Source organism: Emydura macquarii, unplaced genomic scaffold (assembly GCF_026122565.2).
Source record: "Emydura macquarii macquarii isolate MOO-44397 ecotype Brisbane River unplaced genomic scaffold, CSIRO-AGI_Emac_v2 contig_1253, whole genome shotgun sequence".
Taxonomy (NCBI): Eukaryota; Metazoa; Chordata; order Testudines; family Chelidae; genus Emydura; species Emydura macquarii.
In genome coordinates, this window is record NW_027131390.1 from 74,296,253 (window position 1) to 74,320,866 (window position 24,614).

The 24,614-nt window shown below is 38.2% G+C and overlaps 1 protein-coding gene across 1 annotated transcript in view; it reads right to left on the reverse strand.

Annotated features, from left to right (window-relative positions):
• Positions 1 to 24,614, reverse strand: part of RAPGEF4 (Rap guanine nucleotide exchange factor 4) — a 205,741-nt gene that overhangs the window by 40,665 nt on the left and 140,462 nt on the right. Inside the window, exons 10-16 of the mRNA XM_067549231.1 lie at positions 24,157 to 24,340; positions 16,904 to 16,988; positions 16,328 to 16,388; positions 15,521 to 15,597; positions 9,625 to 9,771; positions 7,884 to 7,999; positions 2,788 to 2,876 (exon numbers count right to left, since the gene is read on the reverse strand). Of these exons, the coding sequence (XP_067405332.1) occupies positions 2,788 to 2,876; positions 7,884 to 7,999; positions 9,625 to 9,771; positions 15,521 to 15,597; positions 16,328 to 16,388; positions 16,904 to 16,988; positions 24,157 to 24,340 (759 nt within the window). The remainder of the gene's footprint in view (positions 1 to 2,787; positions 2,877 to 7,883; positions 8,000 to 9,624; positions 9,772 to 15,520; positions 15,598 to 16,327; positions 16,389 to 16,903; positions 16,989 to 24,156; positions 24,341 to 24,614) is intronic.

The window sequence follows — 24,614 nt, forward strand, 5'->3', positions numbered from 1 at the left end:
GCATATTTTACCCCTGGTACTTGTGATGGTGTATGAGCAGGACTGATCTGGATTGGCTTTCAGAGCCCAGCGTAAGTCTGAGAGTTGGCCGTTTGTTTTAACTGTAAACAAAGCAAATTTTATATGGAATCAGTAAAACACAATAAACCCTGTACCCCAGGATGCCATTTTTATAGAGCAACTTTTTAGAGTATAACAACAATTTAAGACCCTGTAATGGAGAGATATCAAGGAAAATATGGTGCGACAATTGTGCCATCCACATTGTATCGTTGCTTCCACTATAATTCAGTATTTGGAAATGTCTTTCAGCTCAAAGTATATAAAGCCCTATGGGCTTCAGCCAGAGTATTTTTTCTTTGTATACTACGCAAAACAAACTGGTTTAACTGTTTTTAATTTAAAGGAATGCATAAATGAGAAATTAGCAGTTTCAGAAGTTTGTGCCCATACCACTTAAGAATGGCTTTGTTTGTGAAATGTGGTATTTTGCAGGCCATCAGGATATTCTTGCCATTGGATATTTTGGATAAGAAATGTTTTGAAACAATTTAAAAGTTTAAGACTATTTAGAAAGTTAAGGGGTAGGGATGGTAAACTTGCCATCAGATGTTTGAAGACATGAAGTCCCTATGTCCTGCTTCTGCTCCTAGATAACTGGGCAACTGTATAGCAAGCTTATTTTTTTTTACAAAAGCAGTTATAACAGAGAGGCTAAAAGACATCATGCAATCTTTCAACACTGATTATATCAATACCAATCTATGGATTATTTAAGAAGGCCTTTACACTCATGCTTCCTAGCCAACTGTAATATCAAAAACATGTTTACTAAAGTGGTGTCTTAGTTGATATGATGAGAGGAAGGTGATCAGGAGCAGTCAACATGGATTCACCAAGGGAAAGTCATGCCTGACCAACCTGATTTCTTTCTATGAAGAGGTGACTGGCTCTGTGGATGTGGGGAAAGCGGTGGACATGATATACCTTGACTGTAGCAAAGCTTTTGATACAGTCTCTCACAGTATTCTTATCAGCAAGTTAAAGAAGTATGGGTTGGATGAATGGACTATAAAATGGATAGAGAACTGGCTAGAACATAGGGCTCAACAAGTAGTGATCAGTGGCTCCATGTCTATCTGGCAGCCGGTCACAAGCTGAATGCCCCAGGGGTTGGTCCTGGGGCCGGTTTTGTTCAACATCTTCATTAATGATCTGAAGGATGGGGTAGATTGCACCCTCAGCAAGTTTGCAGATGACACTAAGCTAAGGGGAGTGGTAGATACCCTGGAAGGTAGGTATAGGATACAGAAGGACCTAAACAAACTGGAGGATTAGGCCAAAAGAAATCTGATTAGGTTCAACAAAGACAAGTGCAGAGTCCTGCACTTAGGATGGAAGAATCCCATGCACAGCTATAGACTGGGGGCCGACGAGCTAGGCAGCAGTTCTGCAGAAAAGGACCTGGGGGTAACAGTGGATAAGAAGCTGGATATGAGTCAACAGTGTGCCCTGGTTGCCAAGAAGGCTAACAACATATTGGGCTGCATTAGTAGGAGCATTGCCAGCAGATCACGGGAAGTGATTATTCCCCTCTATTCAGCATTGGTGAGACTACATTTGGAGTATTGTGTCCAGTTTTGGGCCCCCCACTACAAAAAGGATGTGGACGAGTTGGAGAGAGTCCAACAGAGGGCAACAAAAATGATTAGGGGGCTGGAGCACAAGATTTATGAGGAGAGGCTGAGGGAACTGGGCTTGTTTAGTCTGCAGAAGAGAAGAATGAGGGGGGGATTTGATAGCAGCCTTTAACTACCTGAAAGGGGGTGCCAGGGAGGATGGAGCTAGGCTGTTCTCAGAGTGGCAGGAGACAGAACAAGGAGCAACGGTCTCAAGTTGCAGTGGGGGAGATCTAGGTGGGACATTAGGAAAAACTTTTTCACTAGGAGGGTGGTGAAGCACTGGAATGGGTTACCTAGGGAGGTGGTGGAATCTCCATCTTTAGAGGTTTTTAAGCTGAGGCTTGACAAAGCCCTGGCAGGGATGATATAGTTGAGGTTAGTCCTGCTTTGAGCAGGGGGTTGGACTAGATGACCTCCTGAGGTCCCTTCCAACTCTATGATTCTAACATAATATAAAAGTCTACAATTTACAATTACTATTATGAGAAATTCTTTTTTTTTTTTTTTTTTTTTAATGAAAAGACCTACAAGGACTAAATTAGCAGATACACATATTTTTCAGTCTAATGTCTCTGCTGGTGTAAATTGCTGCAGCTTCATAGGCTTCAACAAAGCTGCAGCAATTTATACAGCAGAGGATTTGGCCCTTGATGTGCTGAATTCCTTCTGTTTGAATAGAAGTACATTGGAAAAGTATAATAAATAAATTTAAAATGATGCATGGTTAGTGCATAGTATTATGAGGCACGCATCGTGACAAGTACATTACCTGGTGGTAATGTAACCGGGTTATTACATGTCACCCTTTACCATCATAGCTGTGACCAATGAATGTAATGACCTGTGTTATAGCATGGTGAGAGATTTTGCTGTTTTGCTATCAGTAGATGCTCCAAATTCTAAATACAATGGGGCAAGTTAAAGATGGTGGATTATCACCTTAAATTTTGAATTTTCTCGATTTTTTAAATTTGTATCTGAATATTGATATGATTCATTTCTTCAAATAATTAAAGGCTGCATTCCAAAGCATGACTTTTTCATTTGTATCTGAAGAGCTTATCTTATTTATGAATAAAAAAAAGCTTTTGTCACATAATTCTACCTGTCACTTCATTTAAAGTTGATTCAAGGCGCATAGTTTCTAGAAGGTGCTCTAAAATTTTCTCTGGTGTTCCTGACATCACAGTATACCTGTGAAAGAGAAAAGAAGCAGTTAATTTTTTAATGGCAAAAATGAAAACATCAGCTGAAGAAATGATTAGGTCAGAGAGAATCTAAGACTTCTGAGCACAGGAATAGAAGTCAAGAACTCCACGGGAGTTCAAATACCTGCTCTGACATGGACTCTCTGGGTGGCCCAGGGAAAAATCACTCAAACACTTTGTTTCAGGTTCCTCATCTGTAAAATGCAAACAATACAACTTACCTTCCTACCATGAGAACTCAGATGATAAAGGACTCCATTCTCCACTGCAATGCTCCAGTTTTACACCATTAATTTCAATGAAGTTGCACTGGTGTAAAAGCGGAGCAGAGAAATGGTGAATCTGACTTTTCCAAAGAAAACTGTCAGTACTAAATATCATTAAGGACAAAAATCTCAGCAACAACAAAATTTCTTAAAATGTAGGCTTTTGCTGGATTTAAACAAACTTTGAATAAATCTTTGGCAGAGATGGGCCACTACTATTTACTACTACTAATGGTCAGAAGGAGAATAATGAAAATGAATGTCTGCCTATAATACTACATGTCTGAACTGGGGAAAGGACGTGGCGGCCAATAGTAACGTACAATGGTGTAACTTCAAAACTTGCAAATTGCCTTAGGTAACTGCAGTAAATAAGTATTTGCACCTACTTAACTTCAGTATTTTTCTAACAGGAAATCTAGAGAGGTATAAGAGAATGCTGCAGATAGTAAGGTTATCATACCTATTACAGGGAACATTGACAAGATTTATGTACCACCTCTATAGCCGAGGAGCAGGGCCCAAGGATTATTTTCCCGGGCCCAGTACAAACTTGTAACACGGCCACACACACAGATACCATAATCCCTCATCCCATACATACGGTCTCATGAGCCATGAAAAATGTTTACCTCGTGGTAATGGGGGTTGCAGCCTGGGCCAGGCCCCGGTAAAAGTGTACCCTTTCCCCTCACCACCCCCCATGTGGAGGCCCTGCCAAGAATATTACAGATTAACTGATTAACTATCCACTATCCTTCCTTCCTTGTGAATAGGATTTCTTTTTATTTTCCATTTTGTTCTTTCAACCTTTGCATCATTTTTCCACGTTGAAGTGAAAAAGTAGGAAACTTAAAAAAACCCAAAACCCTGAAGCCCTGGAAGAAGTGCAGGTGTTCTGCTCCTGCTGAGAAATAAGCAGTGACGCCGAGCTCCTGCAAGCTGCACCTCACTTTGAGCACTGACCATCACAGTTCTTTAACCTGCCAGCCCCTTTGGAAGAACTGCATTGATGTCCCAAGAACACAAACACTTGTTAAGCCAGACCACATCCTTGTAGAGATACTAGCCAAGTATGTAGGTGAGTGAGGCAGAGAGAACCCAGTTTGCTGCACTTTGAATCTGAAAGTGAAAATGAAGCAGTGACTGTAGAATGTAGCAATGCTCTGTGAGGTGCCAGGCAATAACACTGCATGTGTGTGATCACCCACGAAGAGAGAAGTTAGGCTTGGAAGACAAACTTCAGAGTTAGCTTTTCGAAGCAAGCCTGTCATTCTTTGAAACTGTGGCTCAGTGAGCTGCAGCAGAGGAGAGGCTAAGGAGGGACCCAAACCACAGTTCACAGGGCATCCGCTCCCAAAATGGAGCCTTTCTTAAGATTAAGAGAAGAGGAAAAAATGGTTCTTGATGGGATGACTCAGGGAACTAACAATACATTACAGAGTGTTTCACCTCTATATAATTTGGTAGGGATCAAAAGTCTGAAGTTAGTTTAGTGTCTCATATAAAGTCAAGTGCTGGTCTTATTTTACTTGCAAGTGAAAAAGTACCCACATCAAAATTGACACCTTTATTCACAGTCTTAGCAGAGAAGCCAAGATTGGAATTGACCTGAAAAATGAACCAACCTCCCAGCCAGAGAGGTGAGCCCTTCGGCTCAGGCCTGAGCAATACTGCTGGGGCAATAAGGGGGGAAGGTTGCAAAGCCTCTGCTTTGTATTTTCTGTGGATAAACAGAATGGTTTGGCCAATACTTTCAAAGGTGAGAATTTACAGTTAAGCTCCTAAATTAGGCATCTAAATTATTAAATAAGTGGCCTGATTTTCAGAAGTGCTGAGCACTCAGTAATTCACAAAGACTCCACATTTTGGAAATCAAACCACTTATTTAGGACTTTGAAACCTAACGTTAGCCACTCGCTCCATTTACTACTCATAGCAGAAACTAGAGATGTCACATTCACAAGTAGTAATTCAGTTTAAAAGATTTAAAATAAAAATACTTTATCAAACATACTGTTAGAATAAGATGCACTTTGAAAAAAATTATTTGTGAACATTGAAATTTTTAAGCCATTTTGCTTTTGCTCTGCTCCTGTCCCTTTTGTGTTTGCTTTCTGTGAATGTTCCCTGGCAGGAATGTTCACAGAAACAATACATTTAAGCACATTTATTTGTGGAAAGCAAACTTTGAACTTTCATTGAAAGTATTCATCCTGGAAGCTTCATTCTGATAATTACCCTCAGCTAACCGGGGAGCAGAAACATGCCACCACTTATCTGTCCAATGAAAACTGCTCAAATTTTGAATGGTTAAACATCGGATACTAGAAGTAATGCTCATAGCAAAGAGTTTGCAAGAAATCCAGTGTTTGAAATACGTTTACATAAAACATTAATTGAAGAGTTTTTGAAATGTGCAAAATTATCTGGTCATAATCAAGTCACAAAGAGCAAAATGGGCTAAAATCTAGAGGCCCAAATTCTCTAGAGGTGTAAATTAATGCAGTTCCACTGACTACAACTGAGTTTCACACCACTAGAGAATTTGGTCCTAAAACTAAACTGTTTGCTGAGAGGGAACGCCTGATCTAATAATTTAGTCAGAGGGTGTGCTGACAGATTACATAGCAGATGAAAAATTTGTGTAAAAATATAAGGAATGTTTTATTTAAATCCTTATAGATATCTAAGTATAAATACTGTGACAGATGGGCAATAATCAAACATCAGAGGAAAATTGTACTCAAAATTGGGCTAGCACTAACCTTATGTCTTACTTTAAATAATAAAAAACTCAGAATAAAAGGAAATGAGTTCCTTATCTGGGTAAAAGTGAGGAGCAGGAAAAAAGGCTCCAATACTTCTCAACGCCTAATATTGCCAACCACATTGGATATATGATGGCAAAGGGCACATCCATTATTGTCCAAGGAATCTGCACAACGTCTCTGTGAAATGACGATTCTTTTGAGGGGAAAAAGAATCACTGCCACCTCCTGCTGTATTTTGCTTTTTTTTGTGTGTGTCTCCTTGTTATGAGTGTGTGTTAGATGACTGGTGCACATACGAGTGAACAGAACTGGGTCAAATTTTTCAGACAAATAGTTTGTTTGCTGAAAAATGCAGTTTCAATCAACCTGAAATTATTTGTCAATTTGACAAGAATTCACCAGATAGTTTCATCCAAAAAAACTTGTGGGCTGGAATTCACAAGGGGAGTTAGGCACAAAATGGCTTGAGACGAAGGGTGGCAGTGCCTCTCTTATCATCTTTAGCTCAGTACTTAAGGCACTTACCTGGAAGACAAGTAACCCAGGTTCAATACCCCCCTCTGCCTGATGCAAAACAGATTTCTCCTCTTGAAGCTGTTTCATTATATAGAAATAATTGAACATTCATTGAAGCAGGGACATGGACATCACAGGTAGGTGCCTTACCCACTGGGCTATAGAGTCACTCTCACACGCTTTCTCTGGCCCAATGACTAGCCAAGTATTTTATACAAAGTGGAACAGCCTCAATAGAAGAGAATGAGAACACCTCCGCCCCCTGTCCAAATACCCCATAGTCCAGTGGTTAGGACACTCTCCTGCAATGTGGGAGATCAAATCCCTGACCCATATAAGGTAGAGAGAAGGGAACTGAGGCAGGTCTCCCACATCTCAAGAGTGTGCCCTAGCCACAGGGCTAAAGGTTAAAACTTAAAAGAGAAGCACCAGCTTTTCTGGCCATTTTGTGCACATCACACTTTATTTCCTTTGCTTTTTTTTTTGAAAATACCCGGAAATTAAATGTTTCATTCAACCAGAAACAAAACTTTTATCGACTTTTTCAATTTGCCATTTTTTTTTTTCAAAATTTTTAGTTTCAGTTCAACCCAAGTTGAAATCATTTTTCAATTTTTCAGAACTGCCAATCACGCGGAGGTCTATGTGTGAATACATATGTGTGCAAAATATACATGCAAATGTGTGCGCATGAGGTCATTACTTCTGCATTGGGGAATTTAAACTATTTGAACAATGTAGCCAATAATCCAACCCAATTGTATTTCAATGTATTTCACATTTTCAAGTGCAGAAAAACAATATGTTTCACAGCCTCTATCTTCAGGATCTTTTCCAGCAGTTCCATCCATTTCCAGTGATGATAACTTGACTCCCCTGGACTCCCTTGCTTCATTTTAGAACTGTGCTTCCTGCCTCTAGGTAAGAAGGCAGGGAAAAATGGTGAATATTATAGAAAAAAATGCAAGCCTATTCAGGGAGTTACAGTAAGTAACTTTCCTGTCTGAATTTTCCACACTGTGTAGAAACTGAACCTAGCAAATTTTTATTAGCATCCTGAATCTGAAATCCAAAAGGAAACATCTGTACTTATTAATAAAACAATGTACTTTCCCCATGTCTTTTACACAATTGCTCTGCTTAATGGGGTTTCATCAATTCCCATGTGCAATCTATTTAAAAGCCATTCATGAGATGAATATTTACCGTAAGAGCTTTAGAGAATTATTGTGTAAAGTTGTAGACCTAGTGCACTGCTGGAAATTGATATATTATGCACTACAGGGCATGTGATTAGCTGATGGTAAAAAATCCAAAAAACCCTTACATACACTGCATTCTTCTACAGAAAGGGAGAATATGCTATTGTTTAGATAATAATACCGTATGAAAAGGTTAATCACAGTCTGACATTTGCACTATTGAATGAAAACATACTTGTGCTGAGGCTGTGAGTTTCCTTGATTAGAAGCTCTGTTTCCTGCTGGGATCTTCTCCAATACCAAGACATCTTGGTCATGTTCTTTGAGTCTTACTGTATTTGCTTCAACATCCTGCAAGACGAGTTATTTTTAATACAGTTACTGCACCTGACTTGGCAACTTAATTACTTTTAAAAAGTGAATGACTTTCAAATAACTTAACCAAAGGCTGAGGAGCCAAGCCTCTGTGGCTGGTCCTTCCCATAATGGTTTCCCTCCCTTCACCCTTGCTCCCTGCTAGCAGACTGAAGAGAAACTGCAACTAGACACCCCTAGTGGGCACAGGGAGAATCATGGGGAAGTCTGGAGCAGCAGCCTCCATGCAGCCATGGGTATGGGATGGGAAGAAAGTAAATTGCCAGAACCAATCCTTTTCCCCACCTTTAAAATGTAGAGTCATTTCAACCCCTGCCCTTCTATGATCATTATTATCCATAATCAGGCATTTGTTGGCCATTCGTTTTTAAATACTGTTCTTTTGGAAGGATGCTTAGAAGAATTATGAATCCTTGCCCAGTAAAGTGTTAGAGCTACTCAAGAGTCTAGATTGGAAACAATTATATATAAGTAAAACAAAGCCAGAGCCCAACTTGTGCACATTTAAAAAAACAAACAAAAATCAGCCTGGCACCCAGGTTTCAGCACATCAGTGCAGTCTTTGAAAACTTGCTGACATCAGATAGGAAGAGCTACACACAGCTCGAATGGAGTCTCAGACCCTGTCTACACTTACCTCCGGGATTCGGTGGCAGTCGACGGGAGTTACGCAAGCTACGCAAAAAACTTGTGTAACTCCCGTTGACTTCTCTGCTCCCCTTCTGCACGCCGTCTTCACTGCACTGCGCCGATGGGAACACTGTTCCCATTGATGCAGTGCTACGCCACTTGCGAAGGTGGTCTTAGTACGTCAATTTCTGGATCGACTGAGCGGGTCTTCTCTGACCACTCCGTCAATCCAGAGAAATCAATCTGACGGCGGCAACTTTGCTGCCGTCAATGTAACCGTAGCCTCCAAAACCAACAAGGTCTCAGTATCTAAAGCATCTCACCTTCGATTAGTCCAGGTGCCACTCAGCAGCAGCAAGCAATATTTCAAGTATAGCGCTGTCTGAGCTGATTTTGTCACCATCCAATATCCATGTAAACATTCCAATATAAGGTGATTATGTTAGGGTGACCAGACAGCAAGTGCAAAAAATCAGGACAGGGGGTGGGGAGTAATAGGCGCCTATATAAGACAAAGCTCCAAATATCAAGACCGTCCCTATAAAATCAGGACATCTGGTCATCCTAGATAATGTGTCTGGCCTTGTGTATTATGGGAAGTTCCCAACCAAATCACAATCAGATCATCCTGGTCCATGTTCAAGTTATAAACCCCACAACTAGGCTTTTATTCTAACATTAATAACCACAAAAAATGGGTCAGTACATCTTTCCAGATCCTTTGATCAGGAATCAATGTATTTATCTATAATTTATTTAATGTACTACTTGCTTTTTTGTTTGATTTCTCTAGGATGTTACCTCTCTCTTCTTTAATTACAAGTTTTTTCAAACGGTGCTTTGGGTTGATTTGTATTTACTGATACTAATGACACAGGTTCTGAAAATGTTTGCAAGGTTAGAGAGCAGGCCATTGCAGATGGCAAAAATCAGAGGACTTGAGTTATTGTCATGTCATACCCAACACTTACCCTAAGTATTCTGTTAAAGTCCTCCTTGTCCACTCTCAAGAAGTGGCAGTTATCTTCTCGTAAAACAATGGACGCTGCTCTTGGAGCATCATTCACTAGTGCTAACTTGCCAAAATCATCTCCTTCATGTAGGGTACATACCACACCCTATAAACAGCAAAACATTTACACACAGAAATCATCATTATAGTTCATTCCATTGAAACGCCATGTGCAAACATCAGACTTCAAAATCCGATATTATAACAAATGTATTTGGCAGGAAATCAACAGCTAAAATAATGACTAGGAAACAATACTTGATAGCTGCTTATTACTATTACTAGAGAAAGACAAGAATATAAAAGAATTGGCTTGTTCTCTGAAATTAAATTCAGAGCGAAGGATTCTTCTGGCCTTGCTGACGACAGCAAGCTGTTGATTTAAAAAAAAGAGACCATGAAAAATACAGATCAGGTTTGCTGAAGAACAGATTTGGAGTGAAATTCTCCTCTCCAGCAGTGTCAGTCTCTGTTACCTATTTAGCACATATGCCCAGGATGGATATTCTGATCTAATGATAGGAGAATCTAAATGGAATGGAGGTACAAATGTTCATCTTCTAGTTTAGGCAGAGGAGGCTGATCATTCCTCGTATAGCAAGGAGGTCCTCACAGGAGGTGGGAACACCACTCAGCAGACTGGGGTGGCAGAGGATTTGATTATTAGAAATATTAATAGCTAAATATGTGGTGAATTTGAGAACTGTTCAGTGACTTACCAGCTATATAGGTGACAGAGCTCACAAGACATCTAGATATGATTCTAGTGAGCTCTGGAAAGTTGCTTGGTCATTTTATCTAGCGACACTAATGACACAGAGCCAGATCTTCTGCTGGTGTAAATCAGCATAACTCCACTGACTTCAGAGTTATGCTGATTTACATTAGCTGAAAATCTGGCCCACAAGGGTGGAGTGAGAGATGATTTAGAAGCTAAATTTGGATGAATGTAGAAAAGGCTTAATACTAGGGTGTTTATGGCAGCTGTCACTGAAATGCTTAGAGCTCCCATGCAAGTCTAGGAATAAATTCAGCATCTCAGTGCTTGGACGAGAAAATGATGTTGGGGGAGATTTTCAAAGGCACAAAATGTTGTTAAGTGCACAACTACCATTAAAAGTCAAAAGGAGTTGAGAGCTCCCAAGTTTGCCTTTGAAAATCTCCCTCATAAAGAGGAAATTCATTAGGCACTGGGACACTTTTTGGGCTTCACCTTAACTAAAATGAGAACAGAGTGCTGGCTCAAAAATGGACAAGGTTTAGGTGGGTTACTTAAAGTAGGAACTGAAGGAAAATTGACAGGTGCAGAGGAGCATTTGGATCAGATAAAGACATCTGCTAAGGCAGTGAGTAATACAAATATAAATGAATATGGTGGTAAAGGCCTGGACAAAAACTCCAGATGAAATGGAGGAGTGTCAGCTCACCAGGACTGAACAGTATTCATCCAAGAGTTCTGAAGCACATAAGAACAGAGGGGCTCAGCTGTTCATAAAAATATGCAATCTCTCATCAAAATCAGCCATTATGCCAGAGAATTGGAAGGTAGCACAGTTCTGTAATTTAGTTTTTTAAAATGGGCTGATCCTGAGAATTACGACCAGTAATTCTTTCTTCAGTGTCAGATGAATGCAGATCTGCCAAGTTTCCTGTTTTCCACTGTACAATTTTTTGTAACTTTCTACAGAAAAACTTGAGTTGTGTACTAATTTTTCTGAGGCAAGGCTTAGCCCTGGTCCACACTTACCTGGAGATTCGGCAGCAGTCGACAGAGTTACGCAAACTATGCAGAGTAGCTTGCGTAACTCACATCGAATGCTGTGCTTCCCTTCTGCGCGGTGTCTTCACTGAGCTGTACCGACAGGAACAGCATTCCCACTGATGCAGCGCTACGCTACTTGAGGGGGTGGTTTTACTCAGTCGACTTCCTGATCGATTGAGCAGGTTTACACTGACCACTCAATCGATCCAGAAAGATCGATCTGGTGATGGCGATTTTGCTGCCATCAGTATAGACATGCCCTTAGAGTTCGGTGCAGAGAATTTTATATGGAATCAGTAGTTTGTGTGCGTGAAGAACTAACAGGTCCTCCTCCTCACAATTCTGTCAGATTAAAGAGCCATCTACTATCAGAAATCTCTTCCCCATGAAGATAATTGTAGACTGTAATTAAGTCTCCTCTTAACCTTCTCTTGCATAAATTAAATAGACAGAGCTTCTTAAGTGTCTGACTAGAAGGTATGTTTCCAAGATCTGAAATCATTCTTGAAACTCTTTTCTGAACCTGTTCCAATTTTTCAACATTTTTTTTTTTTAAGTATTCCAGTAATAATCTTACTAATGTAATATACAAAGATACCAATTCTCTTACTTGATATCCCTTGTTTATGTGTCCAAGGATAGTGTCCTTCTTCTTAGTCATCTCATTACACTGGGATCTCACGTTCAGATGCTTATCTACCATTATGCAAAAATCCTTTTCAGTGTCACTGCAATCCAGGATACTGTCTCCAGCTTGTAAGTGTGATCTAAATTCTTTGGTTCTAGATATATGACCTTGTATTTGGCATATTATTCAAATGAGCCCACCCTACCAGGCGATCCAGATTTGTCTGTATAACTGACCTGTCCCCATCATTATTTACTGCACCACTAATTTTTGTGCCATCTGCAAATTTTACCAGAAATTATCTTATTTTTCAATCATTGATAAAGATATTGAACAGCACTGGGCCAAGAATAGACCATTGTGGGACTTCACTAGAAATGCCTCTATAGGATGATGATTCCCTGTTTATGATTATTATTTTATCAATTTTTCGGTCAGCCAATTGGTCAGTTAGCCAATTTTTAATCCATTTAATATGAACTATATTGATTTAATATAGTGCTAATTTCTTCATCAAATGTCATGCGGGACTAAATCAAATGTCCTGCAGAAATGTAAGTGTTGCTGTAGCCATGTTGATCATGTGAGAGAGCCATATGAGAGAGATAAGGTGGGTGAGGTAATATCTTTTATTGGACCAACTTCTGTTGGTGAGAAAGACAAGTTTGTGAGCTCTACAGAGCTCTTCTGGGAATTATTTCACCTTATCCCACCTTGTCTCTTGTAGAAATTTAAGATATTTTATCAGTGACATTTATCCATTAAACTTGTAATCCCAAGAAATGCAATTAAGTTTCCGTATATTCCATAAAAACCTGTTGATTGGCATTAGTTATGGTATCATCCTTTAATTCTTTACTGATTGCATCCCATATCTGCCTTTTTTCATTATTTTGACCAGGATCGATGTCAGTTTAACCAACCAATAGTTACCCGGGTCATCCCATTTACCCTTAATAAGAGAGAAATAAGAGAGGCATGACAGTGGTATAGAAAATAATGAATGGCATAGAAAGGTAAAAATCAGTTACTCTTATATATCCTCTCTCACAAGAATGAAGGAGAATTCAATAATATCAAAAGGCAACATATTTAAAACTGAGAAAAGAAAATGGTCTTTTTACACAGTTTATAATTAACCTCTGGAACACTTTGCCACAGTGTATCATTGAGGCTAAAAAGATCACTAGGCTTCAAAAAGGATTTGACATTTATAAGGTTAAGGAGAGAATACACAGTTACATTAGACAGGATAAAAAAATTCTTAGAAGGGATATAAACCCTCATGCTTGGGACATAAGTCAACTACTAACTGTCAGGGATTAGGAAGTAACTTCCTTTATGAGAAGGTTATTTCCTATCTGACCACTATAGGGTTTCTTGCACCTTCTTCCAAAGTCTCTGGTACAAAAGCAGAATATGTAGTAGATATCTTCACTCCTTTAGGAACATTTTTGCCTTAAATCAGAAGGAAAATTAAGGGCTCAGTCCTCTAACCTTTACTTGTGAGAGTCATCCTTACTCACATGAATAGTCCTATTAAAGTCACTGAATAAGAGTACCCTTGTGGGGGAGAGTTGAGGAATGTATATCAATCTATGTCAATTTATTCAAAAAGTACAATGAATGAATATATGTTTTATTTAAAATGGAAACATACTCAAAGGCACCATTTTTAATGGTTTATTAATGGAAATTTTTAGAATACTCTACAGAGAGGTAACATATTAATTATACTGAAAACATCTATCTAGCTTCTTCAAAATTAGTTACATCTGCCTAAATAATTAGACATGAAATGGCGTGAAAGGAAATACAGAATTATATCTCCATGTTATGGTAAAAGCTATGTAAGATGAAAAATACTTTTCATATTTAGAGTTCCTGTATACTAATTATGATACTTTGTGAAGAGATGATAACATATAAGCTAACATATGATGGTTCATATGTGATCATGCTTACAAATGGTAATACTTGTGAATGAATGGCCAATTAGAGGTAAGTGGAAAACCACTAGCCAATGGGCAGAGAGCATGACGGTGAAGTTAAATTGATAGTACAGCATATGTTGTTGGATATGTTCATGGAGAATAAGAACAGCAAGCAGAACAAAAGGAGAAAGTTAGGGTGAACCTCAGGCTGCAAAAGGAAAAATTAAGAAAGATTTTAGCCTTCCCAGTAACCAGAGATTTAATGATATTTTCAGGATAAAAATTAGATAGTCTTCACAAAGCTAGAATCTCTTTAGACAGATGAAGTAGAGGGAACCAAAGGCTTTGGCCTTTAGAACGGAGTGAAAGCAGCCTGGAAGGTATAAAAGAGGTGATCCAATAATTGAAGGCTAGTAGTTGGAATCAGTGGAATGTCAGACTATCACTGCCAGAATCATTTGGCAGCAGTTCTGAGACTAAGCCATGGAATCATTTCCCAGTGAAGCAATGGGCCCATATAGTAGACCAAAGCAACAAACTAGAAGGAAGCAGTTGGACTTACATCCAATAGGATCATTCCCCAAAGGACTGTGGTAACCATGGTGTGGCCACAGGGCTTAGCTAAGGCTCAGAAAGTCAAAGGGACTTGGCTACGTCTACACTACGAGCTAGGTGTGACTCCCCAGCTTATGTGCACATACTTGCGCTAGCTTGATGAGAGCTAGCAAGAATATAAGAGCAGCATAGCCACAGTAGCACAGCTACCAGCAGCAGAGGTACGGCTAGCTGTACCGAGCACAAACCTGCCCGAATCAATGGGTACGTACTAAGCACAGCAAAAGCCGTGCCTCCCCTGTCACTACTCATGCTGCCACAGTTATACTGCTAGCTTTCGATGAGAGCTAGTGCAAGAATGAGCAGGAGAATCACACCACAGCTCATAGTGTAGACTTAGCCTACATGTGAATTTGGGCATTATTGTTTTGATTGTGTTTAAAGTAGCTACATAGGGGTTATAATTCTACAATTTTGGGTAATTTAGTAGCTGGCTATCAGTGAATGAGAACAAAGCTATCCTAAGACAATGTCAGCATTATGATGTGACAGTACTATTGTAATTAAAGTGGGAACTACTGTTAAGTGCTAAATGTGTTTGTATGATCTATCTAGCTAAGGAGTCACTAAGTATCTTGGAGAGGCTATGCTATGACATAATGCCTTATTGTTTGTTTGTTTTAAACCTCTTTGTACTACAAGTGTGGATGTAACTGCACTGAGTTATATTCAGGTGGTCTATAGTCTTGAAATTGTACATATATGTACAAATTATAGACCTGAAATTATACATCAATCACTTAAAAGCATAATAAATACAATTTCTTGGAATAATTTCTTGATTAAAAACTGAAAACAATATTCACCTTGTTACCCCAAACAACAAAATCTTGCCATAAGTCAAACTGTGTTTCATTAAAGTTTATTCTTACCGTTCCACTAATAAAAAGAATATTAAAAAGTCTTCAAAAAATACCTTGCCATAAATGACTACATTTATCGATCCCTTTAGGATAATGTACCAAGAAGTTCCTTCTTCTCCCTGATTGAATACTACAAAAAAGAGAAAATAGTATATGGTGAGACTATAGTTGCCTTTTTTAGTATAAGTGGGCTAGATTTTTCCCTCCGTTACACCAGTATAAATCTAGAATAACGCTTCTGAAGTCTTTGTAGTGGATCTTACCGTCTTGAAAAAGGTCACATTTTGATTTAAAAGCAACTTTCTTTTGATTTAAGAAAAAATAAATGTTCATATTTTTATAACATTTGTATTAAACCATCTTTTTTTCTATAAAAATACTAGAAGAAGTTGTAATTTGCCATTGCTCTATTGATGTGTCTATTAACTTTATGTTATCAGTTGCTAACTGATACATAGACTGGGATCTTAAAGGGTGCTCAGTGATCTAATCCTAGTCCTCAAAGTGCTGAGAACCTGACATTAATTTTATAGTGTTTGAATATCATGAGAATACCATTTTCATTAGAGTATGATAAAATTAAAATCTATTTGAATTAGAGATGAGTCCAAACCAAAACCCCAAATACAAACACCCCCAAACACTAGTGGGTACAGAAGTCCAAATAGCTATTCAGAAACATTTTGCAACTGGGAAAATGCAGTTAATAATGGATCAAACCAATGACTAATAGACCGGTTCTGAACAGCCAGCTTTGGAGTATTCAAAGTACGTATCCAAGTTTTTCATAGTAATTTAAATATTTGTCTAATACCACACATGAAAAAAAACCAACATATGGTAAGATTCCATTTACTTACAGACAGTTCCTGCTTTGGGATGTGACTCAAAGATTAGAACACCTGCTAATTCTCGCTTTACCTTAAAATAAAAAGAGGAGAATTACAGTTTTTCTGTGTATTGCATTTTTGGTGTTAAATGTGTAAAAACAATATGCCAATGGGCATCATTCTGCTCCCATTGACTAACTGGGAGCAGGGTCAGGATCACATGTTTTAAGTTACATATGGATTTGGGGCCAGACTGTAGCTTTAAGTCATTGTTCACAAAGGAGGGAGGTGAGAAGGGCTATGCAGAAACAGGAATACCCAGAAGAATTCTAGCTGACTCAGCCAAAAGTCCACTTCCAGATCTAGAAGTGGCACCAGCAACGCACCTAGAAGTGGCACTGGCAACACAAAGTTCCTTTGCTCAGTGTACCAGACATCGGTAGCTTCTTGGCATGGGATGAAACAAGTCCTGGGACCCTCAATCTCCACCCTTTGTGCACCCACAAAAGGCCAATCACAACTCAGCCATTTTCTGGCAATGGCAATTTTTTGGCAACGCAATGGCAATGTTAAAAAATTATATATATATAAAATCGAAACACTTACTGTGGTAGAAAGATGAGATAAAGCCTTAATGTGAAGAAGTTCTTCATATATAATTTCTAGATCATCTACAGTTCTCTGGCCAGGTCTACAAATAAAAGACAAAAATAACAAAATTAAAAACCCCAAAATCCTCAGGAGCACTGTTTGCAGAATGAGCTCAATGGGTCAGTTATGGAGCTTGGCATTTCTTAACTATAAACATAAATTCACCCTGAATAAGCTTTATACCATAATAAACCCTAATATAACTATTTAAAGTGTTTCTTGTTGAAAACAAAATATAACTAACAAGGAAAGAAGGATATTGTATATGCTGTACATTTGAAAGTCACTCTTCAACTTTGTGGCTAATTAGACATAGAAGAGCACCTTAAAACCGTTCTGTGATTGTACACTTGGGGAAAAAAAAGGAATAAAAGGAATTTATTTGGCTGGTTTTGCTCCACTTATGTATTCATTTTCCATTAATATTCCAGTAAACTAATTTCTAGCAGGTATGTTCATGGAATCAGTGAATTTTAAAGTGAATTTTGAATGTGTGTATGTGAGTATTTACACCAGAAACCAGGTTCTAAGTGTTATGCTCTTCCAGTCAGGAAACAGAAACATCATGTGACCTGTGTGTCCAATCAAAAGCAACCCACACAACTTGAATTGTGAATATTGAAACTCACAATAAGCTTCTCATAAAGACTCTATTGACCATGAATTATTCAACAAATGACTTGAACAGGGAATAAATTCAAGGAACTTGTAAATTGCTTACAGACAACCTGTGAACAAACAAATAGAAGAATGACTTTGCTGAATCAATCATTTTCTGCAAATTTTCAGCTCTAAAAATTATACAAAACAATATTTATTAACGAGCGTAATGAGCTTTTTCAAGGAGGTGAAAATTTTGCAAAAGCATTTGTACTAATCATAAGTGTGAAACAATAAATTTTAATGAAAACATCCTAAAATACAGTGGAAGACTAATATCATTTTTGAAAAAAGTGTTTTTAACCATTTAAAAAAAAAACCCCAGGATTCGATGGATGGAGACAGATGATCCGAAGGAGTGAGTTCTATACCCTAACATCCTCCACATCAAAAGTTCGGTTAGATTTTGGCATATCTGTTAACAGGATATCAAAAGTATGTTTATAGCAATGAAAAGATTCCCCAGTGGAATTAGTTCACAACCAAATTCTTTAGTTTTGTATATTAATAAGAGTCTCTTTTATTACTACTTCTACTAGGCTCTAATTTAGTCAATTTATGCAGGAAGCTTCTATTAATGGAAAGCATAGATCAGTGACAGAACAATCCCCCTAGAGGGTAATGGCAAAAGAGGGTCTTCACACTGATTGGGTTGATATATTTATTTTGAATTTCTGGAAAGTGCATGTAATTGGGATAATTTTTGAGTCATTAACAAATAAAACTGAAGTGCTCAAGACTGATCTATGCTAGAGAGGTTGCCTTTGAGGAGCTCAGCACCTGAAGGATATATTAATTGACTATGATTAAGGGCTATAGGAACCTTTGAATAAATTTCAGCCTCCTTTCCCATCACAAGAACTTCTTGATTTTAAATGTGCAGCACAACCTTATTTTGCACAGGACCAAATTCCTCTGTGATGTAACTCCACTGAGGCCAATGGAGTTACACCGCAGACAAATATGGCACAAAAACTGTTTCACAAAACACTTCAGTGCACTAAATAATTCCAGACAATATATAGTATAAATCACAGAAAGCAATACTACAAATATATTTCATGGAAAAAATTATTCAATCATAGGGCCAACATCAGAGGGAGGGAGCAATCAAAAGGTATAAGCAGGAGAGGAAAGAAAGGTTTTAAGATTAGGTTTGAAAAATGGATGCAGGTAAACAGATACAGAAAAAGTCTGGTCTACATGGCAGGCGCTGTGGAGGAGATGTTTTCCACACCAGTAATGAAAACAATTTAGGGCAGGGTCCTTAACTCTAGCTTTCTGCTATGTATGACATCCAAAGTGTTAACAATACAGTTGAATCTTTGGACAGCCCTTTAAGATATGTAACAATGGTACTTTTTGAAAGAAACTTTTCCAAAAAATATTCAATGCATCAGGAGATGCCAGTATCTAGAGGGTCAGGAGAGTCACATTAAAAATGAATATACTGCTCTGTAAGTTCTCTGTCTAATCACCTATTGGACCAACAGACTATATCAATCATTTACAAGAGAGAGGAGGAGAGATTTGTTGCAGCACCTAGCAATCTTTTCACTCTGGAGCTCCAGTATTTCATCTTCTCCTAAAAAAGGAGCTGGTTGGAAACTTCTGTTGGATAAAGGTAGGAGTGAAGAGATCATACAAAATATAAGAGAAATCGACCTCTCTCGTCTGCCACACAAGCTAAATTTTTCATTTGTTCTACATTTACCAATGGCATGTACTTATCAGTACACAGATGAAAGGCCACCGTAGCATAAAGGTAGCCTGGATGGAATTATGCTGTTCTAACACAGAAGAGAATAAATTGTATAGGGAAAAACAGAAATTGATTTGGTGCTGCTGGGCCTTCTAGTAACTCATAAAATGTTAACTCTCCAGTTGCTGTTACAATTGGTCAAAATTCTGCTCTAAAGGGTGAAGTCCCCACTGGCTTCGCTAGGGATGCACCAGTATAAGTCAGAGTATAACTCAGACCTGTGTATTGTATTCAGTAAAACAAGCTCTTTATCCTCAGCTAGTACACAGTGTCTTTCACTATGTATTCTTCTGCCATAATAAGACAACATAAAGTAAGACTTTAACAGGTAAAATCGATATATTCCTTAAGTAAGCAATAGTATTAATCACATTTGATGTTTACAAAGCAGCCTATATGGATAAATGGGAAAAAATAGACAGTACAACAATTTAAAAAAATCTCTTCCATTAGACAGGCTAAAATTCAAAATATGACAGGATAATGTCCAATTGCATGAGATCTCTTCTTTGAAACAGATATATTCTTCTGTCGATCTGTTCATTTGTCTCCCTTTAGCATTACTGCGAACACCACACATGACATGGGGAGGAGTGGAAATCTATAGTGGACATACCCAGTCTTTATTTCTGCTTCTCCAGATGTCACATGGAGAGATATTAGGCATCACTGCTTCAGTTAAACCTGTGTGGTGCCCCACTGATATAGATTTGTAGGATCCTGCTGTGTAAAGACCTAGTTTCTGCAGGGGACACATTCTAGCAGCAATGCCTAGTTATATACAGGATAATAAATGGGGATAGATGGAGAACCAGACTACACATTAATGGATGGGAGACCTCAGGTGATATTAAGTGATCAATAAATACTGTTCACTGTTTGGGAAATTTATCAAGGTCAGAGACACTAGGCTTCTCTTACTTGAATGTGAACAAAAATTGAGAATTTACTCAACCATCAAGAAACCACATATGTGCTTGCATGATCACTTACTATTTTTATTACAACTTCTGATCCCAAACTTTGAGATGATAAAAACTAGGGGGACTAGCTGAGGGCCAATAGAACTTTATTTTACACATACAAACATATAAACACATTACAGTGGCAGCTAAACTGAACGTAGATTTCACAAAGGTTCATATCCTTTCCCTAAAGATTCTAAAAGTCATGTCTTTCTGTGCTATGCTCACAGTGAAAGCAGGACAATAAGCTAGTTTTAGCTGTCATTAATGTATATGTGGGTGTGTCTTTGTTCTCACACCCTGTTGTGGAAGAAGGCCATCTTAGGCTACGTCTACACTACAGACCTTACAGCAGCACAGCTGTACTGCTGTAGCTGTGCTGCTGTAAAGTCCCCTGTATAGCTGCTCTATGCTGACGGGACAGCGCTCACCCACCGGCATCGTTAAACCACCCCCAAAGAGCAGAGGCAACTATGTTGGTGGGAAAGCGTCTCCTGCTAACGTAGCGCTGTCCACACCAGCGCTTTTGTTGGTGAAACGGGTGTGGTTTTTTCACACTCCTGACCGACAAAAGTTTTATCGACAAAAGTGCTAGTGCAGACAAAGCCTTAATCTGTCTTGTTGATTCAGGGCTCCTGGGCAATTTCCTTAAATTCCATTTATCATATATTTATCTTGTATTATCATGTAAACTCAGTAAGATGAAATACGGAAAAACATTCTGAATTTTCTCTCTTAATGCTAATTTCATAGAAGTTAATGGTGAAAAATCCCATTGTTTTATATAGAACCAGATTATGGCCTTTAAAGACAAATTCACTATAGTTGTGCCCATTTACAAGCTGAATTTGGCATTAGAATTAATTTTTTTCAGGGAAAGAGAACACATTTTACTTGGTTTTTTTTATAGAACATTCATGATGCTATATAAGTGGCTGTTAGCAATAACAACATTTATTTTGCTACATATTATGTCCTGTTCTATTTTCCTTGTACAGTATGCTTTTATTTTCCTTTCTATAAAATGATACTTTTAAAAATATGGTGGGTGTGTATGAGCCAAGGTAAAGTCCCAGGGACACAAAAAGTTGGTTAGTATATACTCAGAAGAAATCTGCAGCCAAGATTTATTGTTTTAAGAGTCATGCTGCTAACATATTGCAAATGAGAGTATAAGACTATACAAAAGAGGCTATGTATTACAGTATCTCCTCCTAGGTTAAATACTGTGCCTAATGCACATTTTCCCCCTTATAGACAGACTTCTGTCATTACAGTGTTTGGCTTTATACTATATCATCATGTTTAATTAGGTCCTACTATCATTCATGCTACAGCCATATTAAACACAATCTAAAAAATAAAAAATCATTTTCAGGATGTCATTCTCATTCTGAAGGATTGAAGAGCATGCAAGTTAGAGCTGTGTTAGACCTAAAATATTTTCCCAAGAACCTACTACAGGTCTTCACCTGTGATAGCAGGCATTGTGAGAATTAGGGAGCTATGTTTGTAGCTTCACAAAAAGCTAATTTCACATTCACAATGTATGTATGTTTTTTTCAAATACCAATAGCAACAAGAGCCTGTCAAAAATTTCCCTGAAGCTCTATTCTGTTTTTTAAACTATAGAACATTCTTTCATAGTTTGACAGTTAAAATGCTGCAGTTAATGTAATAAACAGAGAATTTTTTAAGTCAGCTGTCAAAACAAGTGACACTTTTTACTGGCGAGTTTCAGATTTTGAACAATAGAAAGTACCTTTCAAAGCAACAGCTTCATTATACAATCAAATTCTCAAAGTAATCTTCTCATCAAAGAATACTGTCTTATTTGTTTCATGGCAATTATCTGAGTTTTGCAAGCTCCCAGAAATAGTGACTATTATAAAAGCAGCTGTGTTGGTTTGAAAATTGGGGGTCCTGCTCAGGTTGATGTGGAGCTAATGTCCCTGAAGCCCCAACACATCCTTGAACTCCTGGCAGCTGTGGTAGTGTCTAGTCAAAACTGCTAGGCCTTTGAGAATCCACTGAGGTTTCAACAAAGGCATTGATACATCTCACCACAGGCAGGATGCCCAACTTCCAGTAATATAACGTATGAAAAGTGAGGCTGATAACCGTCATTAATATGGTGCCATATGCTATGAACTTACTTTCCCAAGCAGAGGGCAAAAAAAAAAAAATGTCAACAAAGCCTGGGCAGTAGGATGCAGAAGACAGTACAGCCGCTACGGAAATGTTCTCTCTGTTCCCCACATTTCATGGAAAATCCTCTAAGGATATTCCATGAGGATCCAGGCTGTGGAGATAAGGAGATGACATATGGGTGGGGAACATACACTATTCCCAGCATCATTCCCTCCTCTCAACTCTCCGGAATCTTCTCGGTATTAACCTATATTGTTTGTTGTTCATATTGTGTTAAAAATGAGATAACTGCTTCACATACATATAGTAAGACAGGTCCCTGTGCAAAGAGCTTACAATCTAAACAGACAACACAGAGACAAGGGAGGAGGGAAGGAGGAGGGAAGGGATGCAGAATGGAAATAGAACAAGAGGAGTCTTTTGTCAAACAGTTCTATTGCATTCAAACTATTTTTAGTAGGAAAACATTCATGTTACATTAGGAGCCCAACCCTGTTCCCACAAATACAAAAGGAATTTTGCCAATGACCTTAAAGGAAGCAGGATCAGTCCCTGTGTGCATATCTTTCTGGAACTGGTCTTTATGAATACACAAGTTCCTTTGAAAGAATTAGTTATTCTCAGTACATTTAAATGCCAGGGAAACCTGTATTAAGCAGCCACCAAATTCATGTGCCTAATAAAGGGGTGAATAAACTTTGTACTGGAAGCTTTGCAGTCACTATAAAGTGAGCATTTAAGATGCAGGTTTCATTGTACCTGGAGTATATTACTAAAAAGATTGATTGAGCCAATGTTTTCGTGATAGTAGTTTAACTTGGTGGATATAAAGGGATTAGTTTCCATCTGAAAAATATAGACCACTTTATGTGACCCAGATTCAGAATTTAAAAATATATATATATATTGATTTTAACACAATAAAAAGCATATCAATAATGGAAAGTTTAAAATTTTGCTAGTAAACACAATGAGCGAAATTCATCCCTGACATAACTCTACTGAAGACAGCGGAGGTCTACTATGGATGAATTTGGCCTAACTGAACCAAGCAAGTGGCCTTGCTACTGAACATTACAGGTAGAAGCTATCTGCTCTGTTGCTGTCTTAACAGTCCATTCATTTTTAATGGTTGAGAGCTAGCTGAGTGGCATGCCAGCTCTGAAAGTGTTAAATGTAGTAGTACTCTGAAATTGCATATGCTCTTACTTCTGTGAAGAATGGCAGCAGAAATAAAAGTTCAGCATACAGCACTAGGCATAGAGGTGAGCACAGTGACTATTCACAGACCTTGCTGCTCATCTTGAGCACACAGCCCAGCTTATAAAACAGTGATAAGGGCTGAAACTGGGTGGATGTTACAAGACACTTTTAAAATCTGTATAGTTTCAATGGACTGACACGGAAATGGAGTAATCAGCCAAAAGAAAACCTATCAATATGCCATAGCTCCCTCACAGTTTCCCTTGTTATATGGAAAAAAAGGCTTGCAGCATATAAAGTTTTTTTTTTTTTTTTTTTTTTTTTTTTTTTTTTTTTTTTTTAAAGAGGCCAGAGGCATGAGCCACAAAAATTGGATATAGATTTGGGTCAAAATTTTGACCCCACTGCATTGCAAAGTTCAGGGGTACTGAGACAGATCTATAATATTAACCTATTAATCAGCTTACGGTTTTCTGAGAATCATCCTCATATGGGCATCTGGTCCAATCTGAGACAGCAGAAGCATAGTATCCTGCAGTTCCTCGTCGCATTCCTTCTTTTCTTCCTCAGTTGGCATTGGGGCATCTTCATGCTCATCATCCAAAAATCGATAAAACAAGTATTTGTCTTGGAAATGGTGTTCTTGATCCACTGAAAGCAACATCATTGACATCAGGTATCAATATTAATCTCTCCTATTCAAAATGAATCTTCACAGAAATGGCATATTATGTGGTGTGTGGCAGAGACATGATAGTTTAACAAGCAAGAGAAAATAGTGAAATACTAAACGAGTGAATTACCCTTGTTCTTCCTGATATCTGTAAAACTCCAGACCTAGGAACTTTTCCTTAATTTTGCACTGCAAATGCTTTCTAAAAGGTTTCTATACTTGTGACTTTCTCACACAATTTTTTTTTAAAGC